The 24,053-nt window shown below is 43.8% G+C and overlaps 1 protein-coding gene and 1 long non-coding RNA gene across 5 annotated transcripts in view; one reads left to right on the top strand and one right to left on the bottom strand.

Moving 5' to 3' along the window:
• Tcp11l1 (t-complex 11 like 1) overlaps positions 1 to 24,053 on the top strand; it is a 68,767-nt gene that overhangs the window by 6,159 nt on the left and 38,555 nt on the right. For all 4 annotated transcript variants that reach the window (XM_063284359.1, XM_039105674.2, XM_017591977.3 and 1 more), the window contains exons 3-8: positions 4,732 to 4,864; positions 5,919 to 6,039; positions 12,558 to 12,778; positions 15,985 to 16,121; positions 18,488 to 18,684; positions 23,217 to 23,398. In XM_063284359.1, coding sequence (XP_063140429.1) covers positions 4,732 to 4,864; positions 5,919 to 6,039; positions 12,558 to 12,778; positions 15,985 to 16,121; positions 18,488 to 18,684; positions 23,217 to 23,398 — 991 coding nt within the window. The remainder of the gene's footprint in view (positions 1 to 4,731; positions 4,865 to 5,918; positions 6,040 to 12,557; positions 12,779 to 15,984; positions 16,122 to 18,487; positions 18,685 to 23,216; positions 23,399 to 24,053) is intronic.
• LOC134486132 (uncharacterized) lies at positions 6,155 to 12,562 on the bottom strand. The gene is made up of 2 exons (XR_010064864.1): positions 11,843 to 12,562; positions 6,155 to 7,760 (listed from the first exon to the last, which is right to left on the bottom strand). It is a non-coding gene; the product is annotated as an uncharacterized LOC134486132 (long non-coding RNA).

The following is a 24,053-nucleotide window of genomic DNA, read 5'->3' as shown; positions in this document are numbered from 1 at the left end:
AATCCCCAGCCCCTCTGCTGCATTTTTTAATGGTGGGACTTGCCAGAGGCCTGCTCTGACTAGGGAATGAGCTGAGGTGGAAAAGAGTCTGATGCAGGCTAAAGACTGTTGATCCTTGGCCTTGTAATCTTACTATTTGTGCTTCAATAAGTGCTGGTTTCCTTTCTCTTACTATCTTTCTCTTTAACTCTCTTACTAGTTGTGGTTTAATGAACTCTGATTTTCTGATTTTCTTTCTTTCTTCCTTTCTTTCTTCCTTCCTTCCTTTCTCTCTCTCTCTCTCTCTCTCTTTCTCTCTTTCTTTCTTTCTTTCTTTCTTTCTTTCTTTCTTTCTTTCTTTCTTATTAACTCTTTGTGAACCAGAGAGAAAAGAAAGGAAGAAAATTAAAATCTTTTGCACAGGGATATGCACACACACACACACACACACACACACACACACACACACACACACACACACTGTTTCAGGCCTGACTACCTCTCTCCACAACAGTTAATGCATACTTACAGACAGCAAAAACTTCCATGAACAAGTTCCAACAAACAGGTGCCATTGTAGAAAAAGAACTCACTTATTCTGGATGAAAAAGAAGCTCCAACCTTTATTGCTCAGAAAAAGAAAAAGCATCCACCTTTTTATTGCTGAGTGGAAGAGACTCTCCCTTATTATTGTTGTAAGTTCTTATACTTTCCCAGGAGACTTGATCACACAGTTTCCCAAGCTTCTTTACACTCCATAAGTTCGTTAAAAGTTTAAGACACTAATTCAAGTCATAAATTGATAAGGAGTTTCAGCAGAAATATTTATATGTGTTTCCATTAAGACTAATACCTGACTAAACATTATCTGTTGCTAACTCCATAAGTTCATTAAAAATTTAAGACACTAATTCTTATGTCACAAGTTAGCAGGGTTTTGTCAAAAGGCAAATCATCTGCCTTGTGTCTCATTAGTTTTGAAGTTTTTTGTAGATAAACTAGTCAATATTTTGTTTTCTCTCCTTGCACCTACAATTGTCCATTCCTAGTTTATGACCTCTAGTTATCAGATACTAGTCTCACAGCTAACCTAGAAGGAATGTTTTCCCTGAGTATAAATTTGTTCCAAGCCTGCTTTCTTATCCTAGTGCAATTAGCCCAAGACACATGAAGGTTTACAGAGCTCTAATTGCAGCTTTCATACTATAGAGGACTCAAAATTGCTTGTAAAAAATTAGGAATTCTATAGAATCATTATTAGGAATTATGAAATCATCAATTTGTCTATACAGCATTACCACATGATAGTATATCTTCATTGATCCGCAGAAAATCTGCCCAATATGGTGGGCTAATGTCCAGGAATCACTATGTAATAATGACAGGAAAGGCATATCAGTAGCAAGAGTCAATCCTGAGATGAGATCTATGAAGATCTCATCTGCAGTTCAGAGTTTACCTACTGCAGCCATGCAGAACAGTGGGCTATCTCCAGAAAACTTACTTGCATGCCTTTAGCCTTTCCTAGATGGCTCCTGACAGGGACTGGGTGCTATAGTGTGGATGCTATTGTTTGAGTCTGAAATGTCCTCCATAGATCTGTGTGTTAAGAGCTGGGATCCAGCTGTGGCACTGTGAGGAGGGAGGGTCATTGGGAACTGCCCTTTGACAGAATTGGAGTCTCCAGCTACTTCTTCATTCTCATTTTCTTTCTGAGCTAAACTGAGCAACTTTTCCAGTCATGTGGACCCTGCCATTAAGTGCAGCTCACCCCAGGCCCAAAAGGTTGGGTCCATTAGATCAGGGGCTGAAAATTCCAAACCTGTGAGCCAGCTTCCCATCCCAAATGGTTTTTAAGTTCCAGCCTCACGTAGCTCAGGCTGGCCTCAAATTCTCTCTGTAGCTAAGGATAACCTTGAACTCCTGATCATCCTGTCTCCATTTTCAAAGTACTTGGTTACAGTCCTATACTACTGCGCCCAGCTCCTAGCTTGTATGTAGATAAGTACATATTTGAGTCACGTTCACTCTGTAGACTAGGCTGCCCTTGAACTCACTTTATTGGTTTGCCTCAGACTCTGTGGTCTAACTGCCTTAGTGTCTGAGTGCTGTGATGACAGGTGTAAGCTACCATACCCAACAACTTTTTCTCTTGAGTTGATTTGTCTCCAGTATTCCTGACAACAGTGGAAAACTAACAGAGACTGCTAACATGGATTTTATTTACTGCAGTTTCTAATGAGGACTTTTGGTTTATGTTTTCAGTTACTCTGGGAAGGATGGACTTGGGACGTGCTTTTTGCCATTCTGTCAATAGTGGCATTGCTCTAAAATAATGTGAAGCAAGTGTTAGTTATTAATGTGAAGTTACTATTATTTGAAATTATGTGTGGTCATGTCTAAGGCAAGAGTATTTTCAAGTTTTCAAGGAGCCAGAAGCTGCTTCCAGCACCTGTGTTGGGTGGTTGACAACTATTTGTAACTCCAATGCCAGGAAATCCAATGTTTTTTCTCCACTTTGGATGCCAGCATTCACTTTCATATAGATATACCTAGACACACATGTTTTTTGAAAAATTATTTTTAAAATTGATGTTTGATCCACGCAGTAGCTTAGGAGGGAGAGGCACTTGGATCTCTTGAGTTCAAAGTCAGCATGGTCTGCAGAGTGAGTTGTAGGACAGCCAGGGCTAAACCCTGTCTCAAAACAGTTGATGCTGAGTTTCATTAAAAAGTATTTGAAATTTGGATTGAGATTAGGATAAAATTTCTAGCAATTTCTTAAAGGTCTCTAAATGTGTTTCTGTAATTTTTACTATATATCCATATATAAAGCAGTTTTCTCAACATAGACAATTACAAAATCACAATGTTGCTCAACTTTGAAAAACATCGAAGATACCTACCATATGTACTTTAGTGTCAACTATTCAGCCAAGAGTTAATTACTTATATAAAATATTTTTATAAGCATATCTATCTTATTAGGGTGCAAATTTTCTTTCTCCACTCTTTTGTTTTTCCTTTTTTTTCTTCTTCTTTTTTCCTTTTTCTTTTTTTCGGAGTTGGGGACCGAACCCAGGGCCTTGCGTTTGCTAGGCAAGCGCTCTACCACTGAGCTAAATCCCCAACCCCTTTGTTTTTGTTTTTGAGACAGAGTTTCTCTGTGTACCCCTACCAGTCCTGGAACTCACTCTGTAGACCAGGCTGGCCTCTGATCTCAGAGATCTGCCTATCTCTGCCAGCTGAGTGCTGGGATTTAAGGCCTGGGACACCACCACCGCCTGGCTGTCTTTCTTTTGTAGATGCATGTGACTATTTAATTGTTCTAGAAATATTAAGCTGAGCAGTGGTGGAGCATGCCTTTCATCCCAGCAGGGAGATAAAGGCAGGCAGATCTCTGCGAGTTCAAGGCCAGCTTGGTCTACAAAGCAAGTTTCAGGACAGCCAAAGCTATACAAAGAAACTGTGTCTCAGAAAGCCAGAAAAGAAATATTTTGTTAAAAATACTATGCTTGCCCACTGACTACATATATAGACACATATGAGTATGTCAGTCTCTCTGTGTATGTATTTGAGTCTATTTCTGAATTCTTTGTCACTCTATATGTCTATATATTTAAAACCTTATAGTCTTGATAATTAGCTTGACAAATTTTCTAGCTGCCTCCTTGGAATAGTCTTGGCTCTCTGGGTCTTTTGCCATTTCCATATAAATTTTAGAATCAATCGGGAAACTTCAAAAAGTCTTTTGGGATTTTGTTTAGAATATATTTAGTCAATACATTGACTTGGAAAAAATTGACATCTCTATTATACCGATAATTGAAAAAATATGTAGACTTTATTTTAAATATTTGTTATATCTTACCAATATGCATGATTAATTTTATTTTTATTTTGTATTAATATTTTCTGGAAATGCTGAGAATTTTCTGAGGATGAGTACTTTTACAACTTCCCCATATACAATTTAGTAATTTTTTTAAACAGGATTTGGCCAACTCTTAGATTGGTTCCCTTTTCAGGAGCAATGAGGAGCAGAGGAAAGGAGCAGCATAGTTGGAAGGAAATGCATTTTCTGTTGCACCTAGAAACTTTCCATCCCTTAAACCCTGGGAAAAGTGCAGTATTGTTTATCTGGTTTTTTTAAATTAATTAATTTATTTACATCTCAAAAACTGTTCCCACCACCACCCTGTTACCTGGTTTTAAGGTGAGACTTTAAATATAAAACCCAGGCTGGCCTTGAATTTCTGATTCTACTGCCTGTACTTTTCCTAGTTCTGGAATTGTAAGATGACTCCTTTTCCTCTTCGTCTCCCACCTCCTCTTCATCTTCCTCCTCCTCTTCCCCCTCCTCTTCCCCTCCACTTTCTCCTTTTTCCCTCTTCCTCCTCCTCCTCCTCCTCTTCTTCCTCCACCTCCTTCTGCTACTGCTTTTTTTATTTTTTTAAGAGAGGGTTTCTCTGTGTAGCCTTGGCTGTCCTCATTTTGCTTGCCTCTGCCCCCGAGTACTGGGATTAAAGGCATGGGTCATTAAGCTAACTTTTTACTTATTTTCCATTGAGCAATCTTAGTGGGCATCATGTTTTGTGTGTTATGTAAATGATTATTACTTTTAGGATTCTGGGTAAAAGGAAACTAAGGAAAAGCTAGGTCTGTTGTTTGAAATGTTGGGGTAGAGTTCTCACTGTGGCTGCCATTGCTGGCCTTAACCTAACAGACTTCTTAAACTGGTTTCTGTTACAGCTAGTCCTCCTCGGCTTGTCACTGTAGAGGAACTGCTAGAAACAGCAAAAGGAGTCACCAACATGGCTCTGGCCCATGAAATTGTGGTAAATGGAGACTTCCGGATTAATGCTGTTGAATTAGCTGAAGGCAGGTACGTGCATGGACTTGTGTACTAGAGAATTTCCAGTTCTGGGACTGGCTTTTCACTCGATGCCAGTGTGTTTAAATTCATTCTTCCTTTTGTACATCAGTGCTAAAAATATGGCTAGGTCAGAAGTAACTTGTGAACAGGGGTCTGGGAGCCACACGTTCTCCAGATACAGGTAAAGGCTCTGGAGCCCGTGAACGCTTTGATGCCATCTTTCCCTATTAGGACATGGTAGCTGCTCTTTATTTTTCCAGTGTCGTCAGCAAACTGTTCATTTCCTTGTAACTGTCATTGTACCGTTGTCATCTAATTCCCACCCTTTGTGAAGCCAGGGAAGCCAGGTGAGGTGCCACATGCCCATAATCCCAACACTTGGGAAGGAGGATCAGTTCAAGGTCATCCTCAACTATGTAGTAAGTTAGAAGCCAGGCAGGGCTACAGTGAGCCCCTAGGTTAAAAAACAGACTATACAAGGTAATAGTAAAAGATAAAGGCTGGAGCGATGGCTCAGTAGTCAAGGGTACTCACTGCTCTTGCAAGAGGACTTGAGCACAGTTCCAGGCACCTATGCTGGGCAGTGTACAATCACCTGCTTCCATGGAGATCCACTGCCTCTGGCTCTGTAGGCACCCAATTCACATATGTGTGAATAGGAACTTGCTGAAGTCAGAGAAATGAAAACTACCAACTCTGAATTCTCCAGTCTTTCAGAAACTTAAAAGTCGTGTATGAGTGTTTTTCCTGCGTGTATTTACATGTAGCATGTGCATGCAAATGCTCTCACTGCTAAGGCACCTCTCCAGCACTGCAGCCTTTTCTTTATGGCATTGTTATGGGCTAGTCACTGGATTCATGTTGGCTACTAAGTGAGGTGAAAGCCACTCTTCTTAAGAGGCAAAATAAATAGTGTGCCATCAGCTTGCTCTGGTTCACATTTCCTTAGTTTCTATGGTTTTAAATATTTTTACTCTACAGCCATAGAATTTATGATTTTGAAAGTGATTTTAAACATGCACATATATAATATTTGTCTTTTTATTTTTCCCATTGTCTTTAGCTTGGAGAAGAGAGTGAAGGAGATTGTACACAAAGCATTCTGGGATTGCTTGAGTGTCCAGCTAAGTGAAGACCCCCCGACCTATGACCATGCCATCAAACTTGTAGGAGAGATCAAAGAGGTAAGATTGAGAGTTAATGTTGCTTAGGGAATATTCATTGTTACTGAAAAATCCCACGCAGAGAGACCCTTACTCAAGTCTTGGGAAATCGCGGACCCCAGACACAGAGAGACCATTTTGGATGTAATAAGCAAAGGCGAGGTTTATTACGGAGACCTATTACAGAGATCTCTGGGCCGACACGTATCCCGCGCAGGAGACAGAGGTGTCGGCCCCGAAACTCAAAAGTCAGAGGGTTATATAGAGAAGGCTAGGGGGTTTTGGCGTGGTTACATACAATTGGCTCATTCAAACATAGCAGTGAGAACAAAGCAGAAAGAGTACGTGTTAGAAGTCAGGGGCTTATCAGGGTCTGGAGGATGGCCCTGAGTGAGCTGGGGGGAGATGTCTTTCTGTCAGACGTCCCATGAATCAGTCCCATTAACTCAGGCTGGTTCCTGTATTCCTTTTCTTTATGGCTTGTCAGTCCTGCCTGGACAGTGTTTCCTGTGCTCCTTTATCTTTATGGCCTGCTAGTCCTGGCTGTAGGGCTTAGCTCTGGGTCTGTGGCCTTTTGGGGTTTATTCTTTTAATTTTTATATTTCTAAACCTAGAATTCGTATAATTCTCTTTTCATTCCCGTCTTCTCCTACTAAATAATTCTAATCTTAGAATTTTGATATCAAGTCTCGTATTTGGTCTCACCAGTTGTCCTAACTGACTGGTACTGTTGTCTCAGAACCATCAACCGCACAGCACCCACTCGATTTTTAACAAAAGCAATTAACCTGTTTGTCACGCAGGGGCCAAAAACTAAAACCAAGAAAATTATTAATAATGGCCCAGCTATAGCAGAGAGTAGGGTAGTCATCCAGGGAGATCTACTAAACTAGCTCTCGAACCATCTCTGATGTGTTTTTCTGTCTGTCTTTTGTCTAACCTTTTTCTAAGTTTATTTATGGAGTCTTTAATTACTCCTGAATGGTCTGTATAGAAGCAACATTTTTCTTTCAGTATAGCACACAGACTCCTTCTTTAAGGAATATCAGGTCTAATCCTTTTCTATTTTGAAGGACTACCTCTGAGAGAGAGGTTAGGTATTCTTAGAGGTCAGCTAAAAAGTCCTTCCCTCTTTTTATATCTGAGTCAATGGCAGTTCTGAATTTTCTATAAGCCTTGTATTGTAGGGCAACAGCAGATGTCCTTGTGTTGCCCTTGCAGCACCTAGATAGCCCTATCCCTAAGTAATTCTCAACTCCTTTTTTTTGTGTCTTACTAAGTCTTTAGCATTAGGATTCTAATCTGGACACTATCTAAACCTATACACCAAGGTCATGACTAGCTTTTAGAACTTCTAAACTTATATAGATTGTGATCCCTGAGGCACAGTCCCAAGAAGTGTTAGGAGTATTAACATATGTAATGTTATATCATTTGTAATAGAAATCAAGCCTATCCCACACCTATCTTGATAGAACCCAGGACAAACATGACTGAATTTCCCTCTAGGTCCCAGCTCTCAGCCCTAACAGCTAGTACACGGCTGGTGAGGGCTGAGAATTGACGGCTGTCAGGGTGGTCAGCAGCACCAGGTATGGTCCTTTCCAGCGAGGCTCGAGTGTCTGGGCTCAGTGTAGCTGCTTCCGACCTGGAACTGATGGGATGTCTCAGGGGTCTCCGGGGCATAGGCTGTTGTCAGCTGTGAGCAGATTTCTTTCTGTATCACCTGTAGGTCTTTTAGCCTGGCATACAAATCATTATTACTATGGCATGTTGGTTCAGTAACATCATCTAATACAGTCATGGGGGGCTGAGGCCCCATATAAGATCTCAAAGGGGGTAAGGCTGAATCTGGAAGGGGTATTTCTTGCTCTGAAGAGAGCAAGAGGGAAGGAGTGTCACCCAGTCTGCGCCAGTCTCCATGGTCAATTTGTTCAGGGTCTCTTTTAAAATTTTATTTATTTACTCTACCTGTCTTGAACTTTTAGGTCTGTAAATACAATGTAATTTCTAATCGACCTCTAAATACTTGGCCACACCCTGGCTTACCTTGGCAACGAAAGTAGGGCCGTTGTCTGACCAGATTACCTTGGGCATTCCAGACCTGGGGAAGATTTCTTCTAGTATCTTCTTGATGATTGTAGAGGCCGTCTCTCGTTTGGTGAGGAAAACTTCTATCTATTCTTGAAAAAGTATCTATAAGCACTAGGAGATACTTGTGATTATATTTTCTTGATTTATCTCAGTGAAGTTTATTTTGACTTTTTATTAAACTCTCTAGGTCTCTTTGTCTTGTTTGTTTGTTAAGCATTCACTTACTGACATATCTTATACTTTTTACTGTCTCTCTTGGCTAAAATCTTAAAGTCTATTACATATATTTTAACTATTTGGACAAACTTCTTATCTCTTAAATGAGTCCATTTCTTAATTTGGCAAAGTGAGTCTTTTGTTTGTTCTTTGGGAGGTATAGCTTTCTCCCCAAGTGTGTCATTGTCCTTTTATCTTTTAAACAACTTGGGCCTTTTCTTCTGTTGTACATTCTAAGTGAGGCCATCCCTTAGTCAAATCCCAGTTCCCAGTGGCTGTCTCTTGTAGGCCTGTAACCAGGATAGGCTCCTGTATAGCCATTTCCCGAGCCACTTTATCTGTTTTGTTACTGTCCCATGTCACTGAATGTCTTCCCTCCTGATATCCTGAGCAATGAATAGTACTCACAGTTGTTGGCTTCATCAGGGCATCTTAAGAGATGGCAAAGGCATCTGTGGCGCTGATGTGCTGGGGGGTTGGGGTTCAGCCATCCCAGATGACATTGTTTTGTCCACCACGGCAGCACCCACTTATCTCTGACCTTTATGAAGAGAACTGTTCTCGTCTGTGGGCAAGGTAGCCTCCACTTTCAGCAGGGGTCAATCAGCCAGTTGTAGAGGTCTTTCCTCCACCCATGTGCTTCTGTCAGTGTTTGACACTCGTGCTGTGGTGGCTCCAGGTCCGGATTGGGCAGCAAGGTGACCAGATTGTCCCCAACCGGTGGAGAATCTAGTCCATGGCAGCTGACCAGTGGTCCCATCTTTTGGGACACTCTATCAGCCACTCTATCACAGTTTAAGTCCTGGATTGGATGATAATTGTTAGTGCCTGGCTGGCAGGAGTGATGTGTTCCAAGCAGAACAGCACTAAGCCATTCATCTCCCAGCATCAGTTACTGGTGTACTGAGACAGGTCTTAAGCTCCACATACACAGTCTATAGATATGTATACACATGGCCTCATCTAGCCATTTTAGCCCACGCAAGCCAATTTGGAGAGCAATTTTCTCATGAGCAAGGGATAGGGGCAGTCAGGGATGACCATGAATTAGTGGGTGGGTTACCCGGCCCACGCCAAGGTCCACTGTTCTTCGGGCAGTCCATAAGTATTGTTCGTTGCCAGTAGCTCCTTGTACTCAAGGTCTTTGGATACTGGCCCACTGGAGCATAGGAGCACAGAGCATTGGGTCCCTGTATCCACAAAACAACTGGGCAGGCTTCCCTTCTATCTCTGTGCATAGCCAGCACCAAGAGGCTCTCCAGTGTCCCCTCTTGTTCTTTCTGGGGCAGTCCCTGACCCAATGTCCTTTTTCTTCGTATTAGGCACACTGATCTTTAGTCAGGAATTCTCTTCTGTTGCCAGGTACTATCTTCCTAGGTTCCCTAACTACTGTGGCCAGTATATGTTCCTCTCTCGTCTTTTATCTCTCTTTATCTCTCTAACTTCCTCTTCTTTTTGTCTCTTTTTTTTTTCTAGCTTTCTGTTCTTTTTACCTCTTTCTCTGTAACTTGTACTAACTCTCAGCAACTTAACTTAACCCTTTAAATTTCTGTAACATTCTCTTCATATCCTTTTCTTATCTTAGCCAGATTGGTGGGGCATTTTTTAGCCCCTCAGAGACCCACCCTTGGAGCCTGGCGGCAGACCTGGCACTCCCTACCTTTAGGCGTCTGAAAAGAGCAGGCAGAAGTGAGGGCCTTCCATCCATCTCTGGAACACTTTTTCTGGCCTCTAGTAGGATTCTGTCTTTCCTCGGTGGTAAAGAAGACCTGTAACAGTTACTAACAAGCATCTTAAATGGGATGGTGAGAAAACAAGGGAATCTCGAGAATAGAGGTCCACTGAAGAGGGCAAATAGCATTTAGTCACACAGCTAAGCCAGGAGGCTTTCTTGGGACAAAAAAACTTGTGTCTGTGAAACAGAAAAGTGAGCAGAGGGGCAGCCTATCTGTTACCGGCTGTCTCTCTGGACTTAGATTTTACCTTAAGGAGTACCTTCCTTTAGTGCCAGCTCAGTGGCTTTATCGCTCAAGAGACCCATCCTCTAAATGGCACTAGGCTTCCAGTAACAACTAATAACAAAAGGATGGAGAGACGTTAGAACCTGGGTGTTAGATTCTAAGCAGCTGACAAAAGAATTGTAACCAGTTTACCTGGGGCTTCTTGTCTCTTACATCTAATAAGGAGATTGTTAATACTATAGTACCAACCTTTAATAATAATAAAAAAAAACTATAGCTCTCTCCATGTCTCTGAATATCAGGACTGCAGTAGTAGTCCTTCACCAAACTGTCTCGGTGGGCTAAAGGCCCATGGAAAAGAAAACATTATTCCTGACCTTGGCCACAGCCAAAGCCTGAATTCTAAATTTTGACTGGCAAAACAAAACAAAGTTCTTTACAGTTTGTTGTAGATTTTTTGAAACTATTTTAGGGGCTTCTCTGTCCCTCAACCTGGGACATTTCGACCACAGGGGCAGGAACTGGCTGCTGTGGGGATAGGATCAAAGGCATTCTCCATGCTAATGATGACCAGTGAGAAAAGTAATTTAATGCTGGAGACTGACTCCTCTCTTGGAATAGGGCCAGCAGATAAGGCAGGCTCCCTAAAGAACTTTTCTTAATGAGCACTCTCTTTCTGTGAGCAAGAGTTGAAGGTCTGGCCACTAAAAGCAGAAATTTCTTTCTTGTTTTTGTTTTCCTTAGAGTCCTCCCCCACCTCACTCTCAGCCTTTTTAGATCATTCTTCCTGTAGCATTTCTAACACAGCCTGTCCCTTTTTTATATGTTGACAGCATTTCTGATCTTTTAGGCAGCTACGCACTAAGTGCCATACCGGCTGAAACTCTGCCTTTAAGATTCCTTGCTCCCAAGCAAAATTTAAATCCTTTTCTAGCTTATCTCAGCTGTCCACCGTGAGATTCCCAGAGATCGCGAACCAAGGTGTAGTAATTCACTAAGAAATCTCTCTATAGTGTTTCTTTTTACCTTAAGCCTTTTCCTTTTAAACAGCTCCTGAAGAGCCAGAAAAATTGGGTGAGACTTGAGAAGTCCCCATGCTCGCTGCAGCAGCTCCGCAGCTAATTTCGCTCCCCCCTACTGTGTATTGCCAGCACAAGCACAGATAAAACACTATGTTTTAAAAAATTAACGTTGGCTATCAACCAACACACAGTCTGTGGCCTTTTGGGGTTTATTCTTTTAATTTTTATATTTCTAAACCTAGAATTCGTATAATTCTCTTTTCAGTTACTAGGCCAGAAAACTAAAGAAAGTGAGGGCCCCAAAGTTAAAGTATTTGAAGGAATTTGGATCATGTACTTTTGATTTAGCCACCATTGCCCTTTAAAGTTTCTTTTCAGCCAAGTCATGATAACCTGAAGATGCTACTTATGTACAACAAAGAAAACATTCGTATTTCTTAGAGACTAAAAAACTTGCATTATGAAATACAGAGTATTTATAAATTTTTAGTAAGTGGCATTCAACTTATATTAGCCAAAATGTAATTATACCTTGGAATAGAAAAGGCTGGAGATGGAACTGTTCTTCTCAGTGGCTTTAAGCTTCATACTGAAGAATTGTTACCTCGGAAAATTAGAATCAGTGGTTGGCTCACAGGCTTCCATAGCAACTGACCTTTCCTTTGCTTATCATTGACCAATTTTAGGCAAACATGGTAATACATACAGTGATCCTAGCTAGCATGTAGGGAGCTGGATAGCCAGTTTGTAGACAGATGGGCTAGCACATCAAGACCCTGCCCCAAAGAACACCACCAACCAACCAACTCCCTGCCCAAAAGAACACCACCAACCAACCAACCAACCAACTCCCTGCCCCAGAGAACACTACCAACCAACCAACCAACCAACTCCCTGCCCCAGAGAACACCACCAACTGACCAACCAACTCCCTGCCCAAAAGAACACCACCAACCAACTGACCAACCAACTCCATGCCCCAGAGAACACCACCAACCAACCGACCAACCAACTCCCAGCTTTTTCTTGCATCCAGGTGACTGCTAGAGTGTGAGCAAAACTATAAGTAGCTATTTTAAATGACACATGTGCATGTTTGTCTGTAGGTTTTTAGAGTCTAAACATATGTGCATGATAATAGCAGTTGGTGATCCTTCCCTTTTGAATAGTAATAAATCCTTCATGTATTATAAAAGTGATTCCTGACTGAGAAATTCTGATTAAACTTATCTATGCTCTCTTGTAGACTTTGTTATCTTTCTTGCTGCCTGGTCACACAAGACTGAGAAACCAGATAACAGAAACCTTGGATCTGGAGCTGATAAAACAGGAAGCAGAGAATGGGGCCCTAGACATTTCCAAGCTGGCAGAATTCATTGTTGGCATGATGGGGATATTGTGCGCACCTGCTCGAGATGAGGAAGTTAAAAAACTAAAGGACGTTAAGGAAATAGTGCCTCTTTTCAGGTATGGAATGTGTCCATCACAGTACTTCTAGTTGAAAACTGTTGCAGATTTACATTTCCTTTTTTTTTTTTCTTTTTTTTCGGAGCTGAGGATCAAACCAAGGGCCTTGTGCTTGCTAGATTTACATTTCCTAAAGCCTAGGAATTCAGTCATTTTAAAAGTGTTTCTAAAACAAACATCTAAAACACAGAAATGTAGGAATTTTATCACTAACTGCCACTGTTTTTGTAGCACTAAGAGGCTAAGGTAGGATCTTGAGTTCAAATCCTGTTTAGGGCACATAGATACTATCTTTAAAAAATGAATGAATGAGGGCTGGAGAGATGGCTCAGCAGTTAATAGTGTTGGCTGCCTTGCCAGAGGACCTAGGTTCAGTTCCCAGCAACCACATGGCAATTTACAACCATCTGTAACTCCAGTTCAGGGGATCTCATACAGATATACATGTAGGCAAAATACCAATACACATAAAATAATCATTTAAATATGGCTGAATTGGGGCTGGAGTGATGGCTCCGTGGTTAAGAACACTGCTGCTCTTCCAGAGGTCCTGATTTCAAATCCCAGCAACCACGTGGTGGCTCACAACCTCTGTAATGGGATTTGATGCCCTCTTCTGGTGTGTCTGAACACAGATACAGTGTACTTATATGTAATAAATAAATAATCTATAGAAAAACGTGGCTGAATTGAATGAGTAAGTGTAAAATAAACCAGAGAGATAGAAGTGCTTCTTGGTTCCAGCTGCTTGTGGCTGTGATGACTCAGGTCGCCCAGTCTGTTGACTTTCATAAAGAGAAGTTGGGAGAGCTGGGCTTTTGAAAACACCCTGTGAGCATGTGTGGGTTCTCTAAATCAGCAGCTGCCCACGTAGTTTCTGAAGCCTCTGCTTCCCTGTGGGTCTTAGGGAGCTGATGGGAGAGTTTGCAGTAGAGAGTTTTCCTCTCAGGACAAGAGGGCTGCTGTGGATCTGTGACCCGGGCAAAGAGCAGGGGAAGGGCTGCAGTGACCCTATTCGAAGGCTGTGGTTCTACAGGACCATGGACCTGGGAGCACTGTTGGTCCTAGCCCTGCTTCTGTGCAGAGCCACGTCTACACCTGAACCTCGGGTTCTTAACTACCTCCCTTCCCCCGCAGTGGGCACTTAGCCGTCCATAGTCATGGTGTAAGCCGGACAGAATGGAAGGCATTCTCAGTAGCAGGTCAGGGGTTTGCCCTTTGGGTGGACAGTGTGAACTGGCAATGCCACTGAACTAGAGCATAAAATGATTCTTAAAACAGAAACTGGGTTAAGAGGGAGGAGGAAAGAGAAAGTTAATTTGTTTTGTTTTGTTTGGGACAGTGTCTCTCTGTGTACCTCTGGCTGTTCTGGAATGCCACTTGAAGACCAGGCTGGTCTCGAACTTACAGAGATCCTCCTGCCTCTGCCTTCATAGTACTGGGATTGTATGTATGAGCCCCTCACGTAGCCAGTTTTTATTCTTTGCTTAGAAAATGAACTAACCTGTAAGCATGAAGACGAAGGAGCTCCAGCTCAGGTCTCTGTCCTCCTCAGGCTGCCAGAAGAACTGGCCTAGACCCAAGGAACACGCTCTAGGCTAGAAAGGCAGTGTCAAGATTAGGATGTTAAAAAAAGCACCTTAAAACTTTGCTAACTTTTAAGCCATTAGTTAAGAGTTTGTGTTCCAAATTTGTTGAACTTCTTAGAAAAGATTTTTATTTTTAGTTGTATGTATGCCTGTCTGTCTGAGTATATGTGTGCTCGTGTGTCTGTCTGGGTATATATATGTGAGTGCTGGTGCTGGAGGAGGCCAGCTCCTCCAAAGGGCCTGGGTCGTCTGCCCTATGCAGTACACAGAGCTTGTCTTCTGGGTTTAGGCTGGCTCCACTCCACCATGGAGTGCTGCTGCTGCTCTTGGCAGTTGTTCCGTGGTATTGGCATCTCCAAAATGCTGGGGTCCTCTGCAACTGGGTTGTACTTTGACCAATAGCCTCTCCTGGGCTCTCAACTTTCCTCATGACTCCTTCAATCCTGGGGCTTCTACTGCTATTCTGGTTCCACCTTCACCAATGGCCTCTCCTGGCCTCTCATGGAGCCAAGCCTTCATTGCTTTCCATGATCCCTTCATGCTTTCAAAACGAGCTCAACCTGGTGACTTACACAGTACCACATTCAGCTGCTAGTATAAGGGACAATGTTGGTCATCTCTGGAACACAGCTTCTGTATACTGACTCTGTTGAAACCACTTCCCAGAAGATTTCACCTTAGTGATGCTGGTTTCTTAATTACCACAAATTTCTTAGCTCCAGCTAGCCAGCATCAATTGTCCCAGTCATGCGAAGGTTTTACTTCAGTGTTTCTGGTCCCTTGTTAATCACAACTGATTCTTTACACTAGCTAACCAGAACCACAGATTATCAGCTCAAAATAGCAAACGTCCTTGCTAGTGTCATTAAGTGACACTCCAACTTCCCTCTGGGACATCACAGGCCATGCCTCCATCATCTGCGCTGCTCTCAACAGGTTCCAGGCTACCACAGAGAAGCTCACTGAGCTTTGAACACTTGATAGCTTTTCAAAGTCCTTTCACAGTCCCCCAAAACAACATGGTCAGGTCTGTCACATGATCTTGGTGAGACACCATGACCAAAAGCAACTTGGGGAGGAAAGGGTTGTTTTACTCCAGAGCAAGAGAGCAGGGACCTAGGAGGAGGAGCTGAGGCAGAGGCTGTGGAGAAGGACTGCTTACTGGCTTGTTTCCCTTGGTTTGCTTAGCCTGCTTTTTATTTTTATTTTCATTTTTATTTTAAGGCCTGCTTTCTTATAGAACCCAGGACCATCAGCCCAGGCACCCAGGCTGAGCCCTCCCCCATCAATCACTAGTTAAGACAGTGCCCTACAGGCTTGCCCACAGCCCAATCTCATGGAAGCATTTTCTCAACTAAGGCTCCCTCCTCTCTGATGACTCTAACTTCTGTGAGGTTGACATGAAACTAGCCAGCACAGGTGCTCTCGAAGAGCAGGAAGTGCTGTTCACCATTGAGCCATCTCTCCAGTCCCCCAAATTCATTTTCTTAACCCATTTTTTTCTCACGATTTCCCAGATTTCTTTTGTTGTGCCTTCTAAGGTGAAACATATATCTCTTTTCCTTTAAACTATGCTTACATAGTTACTGCCTGCTTCTAAATTTTTTCTTTTTTCAGGGCAATATTTTCTGTGTTGGACCTAATGAAAGTCGACATGGCCAACTTCGCTATCAGTAGCATTAGGCCACACCTCATGCAGCAGTCAGTCGAATATGAGAGAAAGAAGTTTCAGGAAGTGTTGGAGAAGCAGCCAAGTGAGTGGCTCTGTGGCCCTTTTTCATCGTTTGACTTCTGTCTTGTATTTTAGTTATGGTAACACGTCACCCAAGGTGAGGAGGTATGAGGGTGGCGTGCTTTGAAGAAGGAAAAGCATGGGATGCTCTTAAACATCAAAAACAAAAGAACAGAAATAAACTCAGTGGACAAGCAAGAGCTATGTTGGGAGGACTTGAGAATAAAAATGGAAAGAATGAAGATTATTAGATTAAATTTTTATTTTTCCACAAGGAAAACAACAGTTTTAGCTAAATTATATTTCAGGTCTTAATTTTTGTTCTTTATGACAAATCTGTTACTTAGTTTTTCTCCTGCTGATGGGAGCAGGGACTGTCACCTTACCCCTTTCCTTACACATGCATGACTCAGTGCTCACAGCCAGGAAAGGGCCACTTTCACTCTGCTTGTTGTTGTTGTTAGCTTAGAGGGGTTGTTTGCTTGGGTTTTTTTTTTGTCTGTCTGTCTGTCTGTCTGTCTTTTTTTCTTTCCTTCCTTCCTTTCCCTTCCTTTCTTTCCTTCCTTTCCTTTCCCTCCGTCCTTCCCCCCTCTCTTCTTCCCTTCCTTCCTCCCTCCCTCCCTCCCTCCTTCTCTCTCTCCTTCCTTCCTTCCTTCCTTCTTCCTTCCTTCCTTCCTTCTTTCTTTCTTTCTTCCTTCCTTCCTTTCTTTCTTTTTCTTTCTTTCTTTCTTTCTTCTTTCTTTCTTTCTTTCTTTCTTTCTCTTTCTTTCTTTCTTTCTTTCTTTCTTTCTTTCTCTCTCTTTCTTTCTTTCTTTCTTTCTCTCTTTCTTTCCTCCTTCCTTCCTTCCTTCTTTCTCTCTCTCTCTCTCTCTCTCTCTCTCTCTCTCTCCCTCCCTTCCTTCCTTCCTTCCTTCCTTCCTTCCTTCCTTCCTTCCTTCTTTCTTTCTCAGGGTCCCAAAATACTTGTAGCCCTGGGTAGAGCACGACCCTGCCTTTCCAGTACCAGGCTAAAGGCCTGCACCGCCACAGCCAGCTTTGGTTTTGTTTTGAGACCAGGTCTTGTTCTGCAGCCCAGGTGGCCTGGTGTTTATTGTGAAATCCAGGCTGAACATAAACTGTGACAGTCTTTCTTTCTTTCTTCAAGTGCTGGGAAGAAAATGGCATTTTTACAAGGCTCATGTGACTTCAGGTAAACAAGTGACTAAGTCTAGTACAGTCGTATTTGTAGGACACTTTCAGGTGCAGTGTGTGGTACATCCCATGTAGCTTAGCTTTGCTGACGAGATGATGGCAGTCTGAATAGATCTTGGGCCTGACCAGGTTGGTTAACTCAGCTTGAGAAGTTAGCTCCTGTAGCCTTCCTTATATGGGAGACTGGGGCCAGGAAGACTGGGAAGAGGGGAGAGTAGAAGAAATGGGAGAAGATTGGCAGACACACTGTTCAGTCCGTGCCTCAGGAGGCACAGGAGCTGCGGTCTTCTAGGCTAAAGAGTGTGGCAGACTCAGGTGCCAGAAGCTCAGCAGCAGTGAGCTCTCTGCTGCGTGGGAGCCTAACTAGAGTCCTGGTCATCACGGTCTCGTACTTTTCCACCATTTCAAGGTCTCCAAAGCCTGAATGCCACAGAGAAAGACTGTCTCTAGAAGGCTGAAGGCAAGGTGTGGCCATGCATATCAGCAGTCAGAGCCAAACTGAGAGCTTTGTGAAGAGAACAGAGGTAGCACCGGGGAGGAGCTGACAGCAGCTATAACCACAGGTCCTGCTTGGTTTGAAGGAGGCTTCCGCCAGGACTGCACCTCTCCCAAGAAGCACTTTTTACTCAGAGTGTGGAGGACACTGGTGTTCTGTGTATCACCTGTGTGTGACTCAACTTTAGGGAAGCAGAGGGAGCATAAGGCCACTGAAAGCCATCTGAGGGCCCCGCTTACATGCTGCCACCTCGGTGAGTCACACCAGAAAGAAGGCTGACTAATATGTAAGCACTCTGTGTGCTGCACTACACAAAGGGACACCAGCTGCTGTCTTGTCCTGTTTGCAAGCCACAAGTTTTGCCATCCTTCAGAGCTGCAGTCAGTCTGGGCTTCCAGCCACATGGACTGTGGTCAGTACTAGAGGAAAGAGTAGGAAGGAAGCGGGCAAGGCTAGGCTAGGCCCTTGCTTTGTCATCCATGAGGCCGGGGTTGGGCATTTCTTTATAACAGGAGTCTCCTGTTCAGATTTGTCTGAGGTCACAAAGCTAGCGATGAGCAATATGGTGATTTGGATTCAGTTCTGTGGGTTCCAAAGTTCATTCTCTACTCTGAATTTCACTGTTTCGCTCTTCATTAAGGTAATCCCAAGAAGTCTCCCTGCAAATGTCAGGGTGATGCGTGTAACCCTGTTTTCCACAGACTCCCTGGACTTTGTCACCCAGTGGCTGGAGGAGGCCTCAAACGACCTTTTGACTCAGAAGTGCAAACATGCCCTGCCAGCCGGGGGAGGCGCTGCTGGCTCTGGGGATGCTCCACTACTGACCGCTGCTTCTGTCCAGAACTATGCCTACCTGAAGCTTCTGAAATGGGACCACTTCCGGAGACCTTTCCCTGAGGTAGGCGCCGCTGGCACTTTAACCATTCATACATTGTCTCAAGTTGCTCAGGGTTTTTTTTTTTTTTTTAAAGAATCTTGTTATTCTGATACAAATCACGTACCAAAAATGTCTTCACTTGAAATTGTAAGTATTTTAAATTCTCAGCGTATAAAGTAATGGATTTCATGGTGGCATTTCATATGTCGTCCTTTGCTCGTCCTCACCCTTATTACCATCCCTTCTCTCTCTTCCGCTTGGTTCTACATTTGTTTATGTGTCTTCCTTTTCTTCTCTCTCTGTATGTGTACATGTGTACATTCTACAGATGAGACAATAAGCAATGAGATCTTTCTTTTCCCTTCCCTCATTATTCTCCCTTGTTCTCCTCCTTTGTGTTTTTGAGACAGAGGCTCTCCACGTACCCTTGGCCGTTCTAGAGCCTGCTATGTAGTCCTGGCTAGTCTTGAACTCGCCAAGATCCACCTGTCCCTTCCTCCTCAGCATGTACCCCTCAGTGCTTTCTGGTATATTTTCAGACTTAGATTTTCAGGCATCATCAGCCAGCAGACTTTCTCCTCCTTCCAGTTCTGCTTTCCACTCTCTATTTGTCTGTTCTAGACAGTTCTATAAATGAGTATACAGCTGGCTCCTTTTGGGAAGCACAGTGGGGGTTTTTAATGGCACGACCAGTTCTTAATCATTTGATTTTTCCATTGTACTTAAAGAATTACTTACTTGGGTTGGGGATTTAGCTCAGTGGTAGAGCGCTTGCCTAGCGAGCGCAAGGCCCTGGGTTCGGTCCCCAGCTCTGAAAAAAAGAAAAGAAAAGAAAAGAAAAAAAAAAGAATTATTTACTTGTTTTTACATTTGCTTATGAGGTGAGTTTGGGAATGTGTCAGAGGACAACTTTCAGGAATTGTTCTCGTCCCCCACGTGGGATCTGAGGATCAAACCTAAGTAACGGTGCTTGCTGGCAAGGCCTTTACCTGCTGAGCCATCTTGAAGACCCCATTGTGTTTGAGTTGTAAAACATGACATAAACATGTTGGAGGAGGTGTGTCACTGGAATGGGCTTTGGAGTTTCTTTCTTTCTCTCCTTTCTTCTTTCTTTTTTCCTCCCTCCTTCCTTCCTTCCTTCCTTCCTTCCTTTCCTTCCTTCCTTCTCTCCCTCCCCTTTCTCTCTCTCTCTCTCTCTCTCTCTCTCTCTCTCTCTCTCTCTCTCTCTCTTTCTTTCTTTCTTTCTTTCTTTCTTTCTTTCTTTCTTTCTTTCGGATTTACTTTTTGAGGCCAGAGAGATGACTCAATGATTAAGAAGAGCACTGGCTGCTTTTCCAGAGGATCCAGGTTCAATTCCCAGCAACCACATGGCAGCTTATAACTGTGTCTGTAACTGCGGTTTCAGAGTCTCTGACACTCTTAGACAGACAGACATGCAGACAAAACACCAATGCACATGAAGTAAAAATAAATTTAAAAAATTTAAAGATTTATTTTTATTGTTTTGTAATTATATGTGTGTGTCTGTGTGGGTGTGTACATGTGAGTTCAGTGCCCAGAGAGGTCAGAAGAGGGCATCAGATCCCCTGAAGCCTGGAGTTATGTTATGAGCCACCATTTGGGTGCTTGGAATCGAACCTGGGTCCTCTGCAAAAGCAGCTAGTTATCTTAACCATTGAGCTTTGAGGTTTCAGAAGTTCATGCCAAGCCATTTTCTTTTAGCTACTTCTCCAGCATCATTGCCTGTCTGCTCCCTGCCATGATGATGATAGACTAAATCTCCAAAAGTATAAGCAAATGCCCAGTTAAATGCTTTCTTTTATAAGAATTGCCTTGGTCGTGGTGTGTCTTCACATCAATAGAACGGTGACTAAGACAGTAGTAATCCCCTGTCCTCCATGGCTCTTGGTGTGTCTTCACAGCAATAGAACGGTGACTAAGACAGTAGTAATTCCCTGTCCCTTATGGCTCTTGACAACTACCATTATACTGCAAGTCTACAAATTTAATAACTCTGGGAGTTTAATTTTTTATCTTTGTTTGTTTTGGCTTTTTTTTTTTCTTTTTTCTTTTTTCTTTTTTCTTTTTTTTCGGAGCTGGGGACCGAACCCAGGGCCTTGTGCTTGCTAGGCAAGCGCTCTACCACTGAGCTAAATCCCCAACCCCTGTTTTGGCTTTTTCTGACAGGGTCTCCTGCGGCCCAGACTGGCTTTGAACTTCCAGTCTTAGCCTTCCAAATGCTATGATAACAGGCCCAGCATGTGCAGGTGCTTGTGTTCATGGAGTCATGCCACACTTATGCTTGCGTGCCTGGCCTGCTTACGATGTCTTGTAGGCTTATCACATCATCTCCTACTGTGTGGACACAGCTCATTTCCTTCCCAGCTGTGACTGTGGTCACTCTGGCTTTCGTGCATTCCGCTGCTGTGGTTATCTGTGTGCCGCACACTGTGTGGACATTTGACTTCAACTCTAGAGGTTGTATCCTGGCTGTAACTCCTGGGTAGACTCCAGGCGCCACACTTTGAGAGACTGCTCATCTGTTCTCACCCTGCCAGCAGTGCTGTGTGACGTGCTTCCCGTCTGCACCACTGGACTTTTTATACTGTTTTATTCAATCTGTCATGATAAAAAAAGGTGTGTATAGGTGTTACACATCTTTAATCCCTGAGTTCTTCAAGGCCAGCCAGGGCTATATAGAAAAACCCTGTCTTGAAAAACCATAAAAACAAAACAAAATAAAAACCTGGTTTTGCTTCACAGCTTGATTGCCAAAAGGTTCTGCCACTTCCACAGTGAGCAGCATTAGAAGCAAGTCTAACTGCAGGGACCATTGCAGAGGATGAGTAATGAGGGGTTCCCCACTTTTCTGGCAGAAACTAATCTGGCGTGTGGCTTCCTGTCTTCTTTGAGGGCACTTGTTCCTTTTTCCAGCCTTAGACCTGCAGCTTCTGTCAATGTGCTTGTCATGGTCCCTATTTCCTTTCAAGAGCTGTGAGTTTCTCTTCTTGCCGGAGTTCCCTGTTGGTACGGAACGGGGAACCTAAAGCTGGTGCTGGCTTGTTGGAAGGTGTGACTCTGGGGAGTGGCATTGGAGCTTCGGGAGGGAAGTCAGCAATGGAGAAGTCAACTCCTCTTAACTAACTGTTAAGTGACATCATGGCCACGTGAACAGTGAGGTAAATGGAGGCTGTTAGTGAAGAAGGACCTCAGTCTTGAGGGAGGTTTTACCTCCAAGAAGTCCAGGCTCTGACTCCATTTTCTGATTATTGTTTTCAACACTGAAGCCCAGTCCCAAACTTTTTTTTTAAAAGATATTATATATATATGAGTGCACTGTAGCTCTCTTCAGAAGAGGGCATCAGATCTCATTACAGATGGTTGTGAGCCACCATGTGGTTGCTGGGAATTGAACTCAGGACCTCTGGAAGAGCAGCCAGTGCTCTTAACCCCTGAGCTATCTCTCCAGCCCCCAGCAAAGAGGTTCTTTTTTTTTTTTTTTTTTTTCCAGAGCTGGGGACCGAACCCAGGGCCTTGTGCTTGCTTGGCCAGCGCTCTAACACTGAGCTAAATCCCCAACCCTGTAGCAAAGAGGTTCTTAAAGCTTGTTTGTTTAACATGTGAAAACTCAGATCTAGGCCAGGCATGGTGGTGCACACTTTTAACCCCAGTGCTCTTAAGGCAGAGAGAGGTGGATCTGTGTGAGTTTGAGGCCAGCCTGGTCTACAGAGTGGGCTCCAGGACAGCTGCAGCCATATGGTGAGATCCTGTCCCCAAGCCTACCACCCCCAAAAGAAAACAACCACAAACCTCTGAGCCGAATCAGCCTCCTTCGTGCTGCTCTTCCCTCATCTCTGCAGCCTCGGGTAGGGAAGCCTGGGCTCTTTAACGTGAGAGGCAGTCACTTGCAGGTGGCTTTTGTGTGGCTCTGCTCGGTTTTTCGTTTCTGACTGTTCTCTTTATTTAGACACCTGAGGTGGTTTTGTTTGTTCTGAGACCGTCTCGCTTTGTGTCTCAGGCTGGCCTTACACTCACAGCAATCCTCCTGTCTTAGCTGTCTGAGTGCATCTGTGGGTGGGTGGAGGGTGCCCACCTTGCCCAGCTCTTGGTGCTCCTTTGTGCTATGGATACGGGGGTGAATAATTGTAGGCTCTGCTTTAGGGATCTCCCATCTGTCAGCATTGTGACTTCATGGTCTGTGGGGATGGAGATGGACTCTCATTGGCCACCCTAGCTGCATCTTCTTACCCTTCCCTTCCTGCTACTGTATCTCCTACTGCTCCACTGCTGCCCTGGTTTCTCCCTCTTTCAGGGGCTGTACAAAGAGAGGTCCCTTTTGTCTAGCCTCAGGGAGTAAAGGCACTTGCCTGAGATCTCAGTCCTGGAAGGGGTAGAGTCTCAGGTTTATGGCCAGACTGCCTCAGCTGTTCTAGCTCTGAAAGGAATCCAGGAGATCTGGAAGGGCAGGGCAGAGCAGGTGGAGGTGTGACTCTGTTGCCCTCTGCTGGCCAGTTTGCATTTCTGCTCAGCAGTGCCATGTGTGTTCATTGCAGACAGTTTTGATGGACCAACCTCGTTTCCAAGAGCTGCAGCTCCAGCTGGAGCAGCTGGCCCTCCTGGGAGCTGTGCTGCTCGTCACGTTCAGTACCTCTGCACCTGCAGTTTCTGGGCATGCCGGCTTTGCGGAGAAGCTCAAGACGGTGGTGAAGATTCTGCTAGCAGACGTGCATCTGCCGTAAGTGGCCGACCTACAGTGAATGGACAGTGGGAGTTTCCAGTGTAAGGCCACCAGGAGATTGGAGAAGACTTTGCCTACCTGAAGTTGATTTATGGCTATCATGTCCAGGTTACAGGGAACAGAAGCCTTGACCAGGCTCTAGGATTGTAGTTTTCAAATGTCTGTCCTCAGAGCCCACAGTGAGTAATTCGGCTGCGACCAGAACATTCTAACACAAATAGAACTGAAGTAGACACCTGCCAAGGTAGAACATTCCCCATGTTTAACCTGTTTTCTAACTTAATCCGATTTATTAACAAATCACCCCACTGACTTCCACCCACTGACCCCACTGACTTCCACCCACTGAGTTGTTTTCACTACCAACCCTCAGTAAAAACCATGACCTTAGAGAAACCAGTGGAACGTGGACCTTGGCCCCAGGACAGCCAGTAGTTCCAGCTGCGTCTCTTGGAAGATAAAGATCACAGAAGAAACAAGCTCTACTCCTTGGAGCATGCCCTTTGCCACATACCATATAGACATGTCGTGTCTGCCACAAATGTGTCATTTTCTCATGAGTCAAACTTAATATTGTACACATTCTAGCACACACACATTCTCCCTCATCACAATCAGGACACGACTCCCACGAGTCACAACACATGGGTGG

This window comes from Rattus norvegicus, chromosome 3 (assembly GCF_036323735.1).
Source record: "Rattus norvegicus strain BN/NHsdMcwi chromosome 3, GRCr8, whole genome shotgun sequence".
Lineage (NCBI taxonomy): Eukaryota > Metazoa > Chordata > Mammalia > Rodentia > Muridae > Rattus > Rattus norvegicus.
Note: the sequence above shows the minus strand (reverse complement) of the source record. Positions and strands in the feature narration are given on the sequence as shown.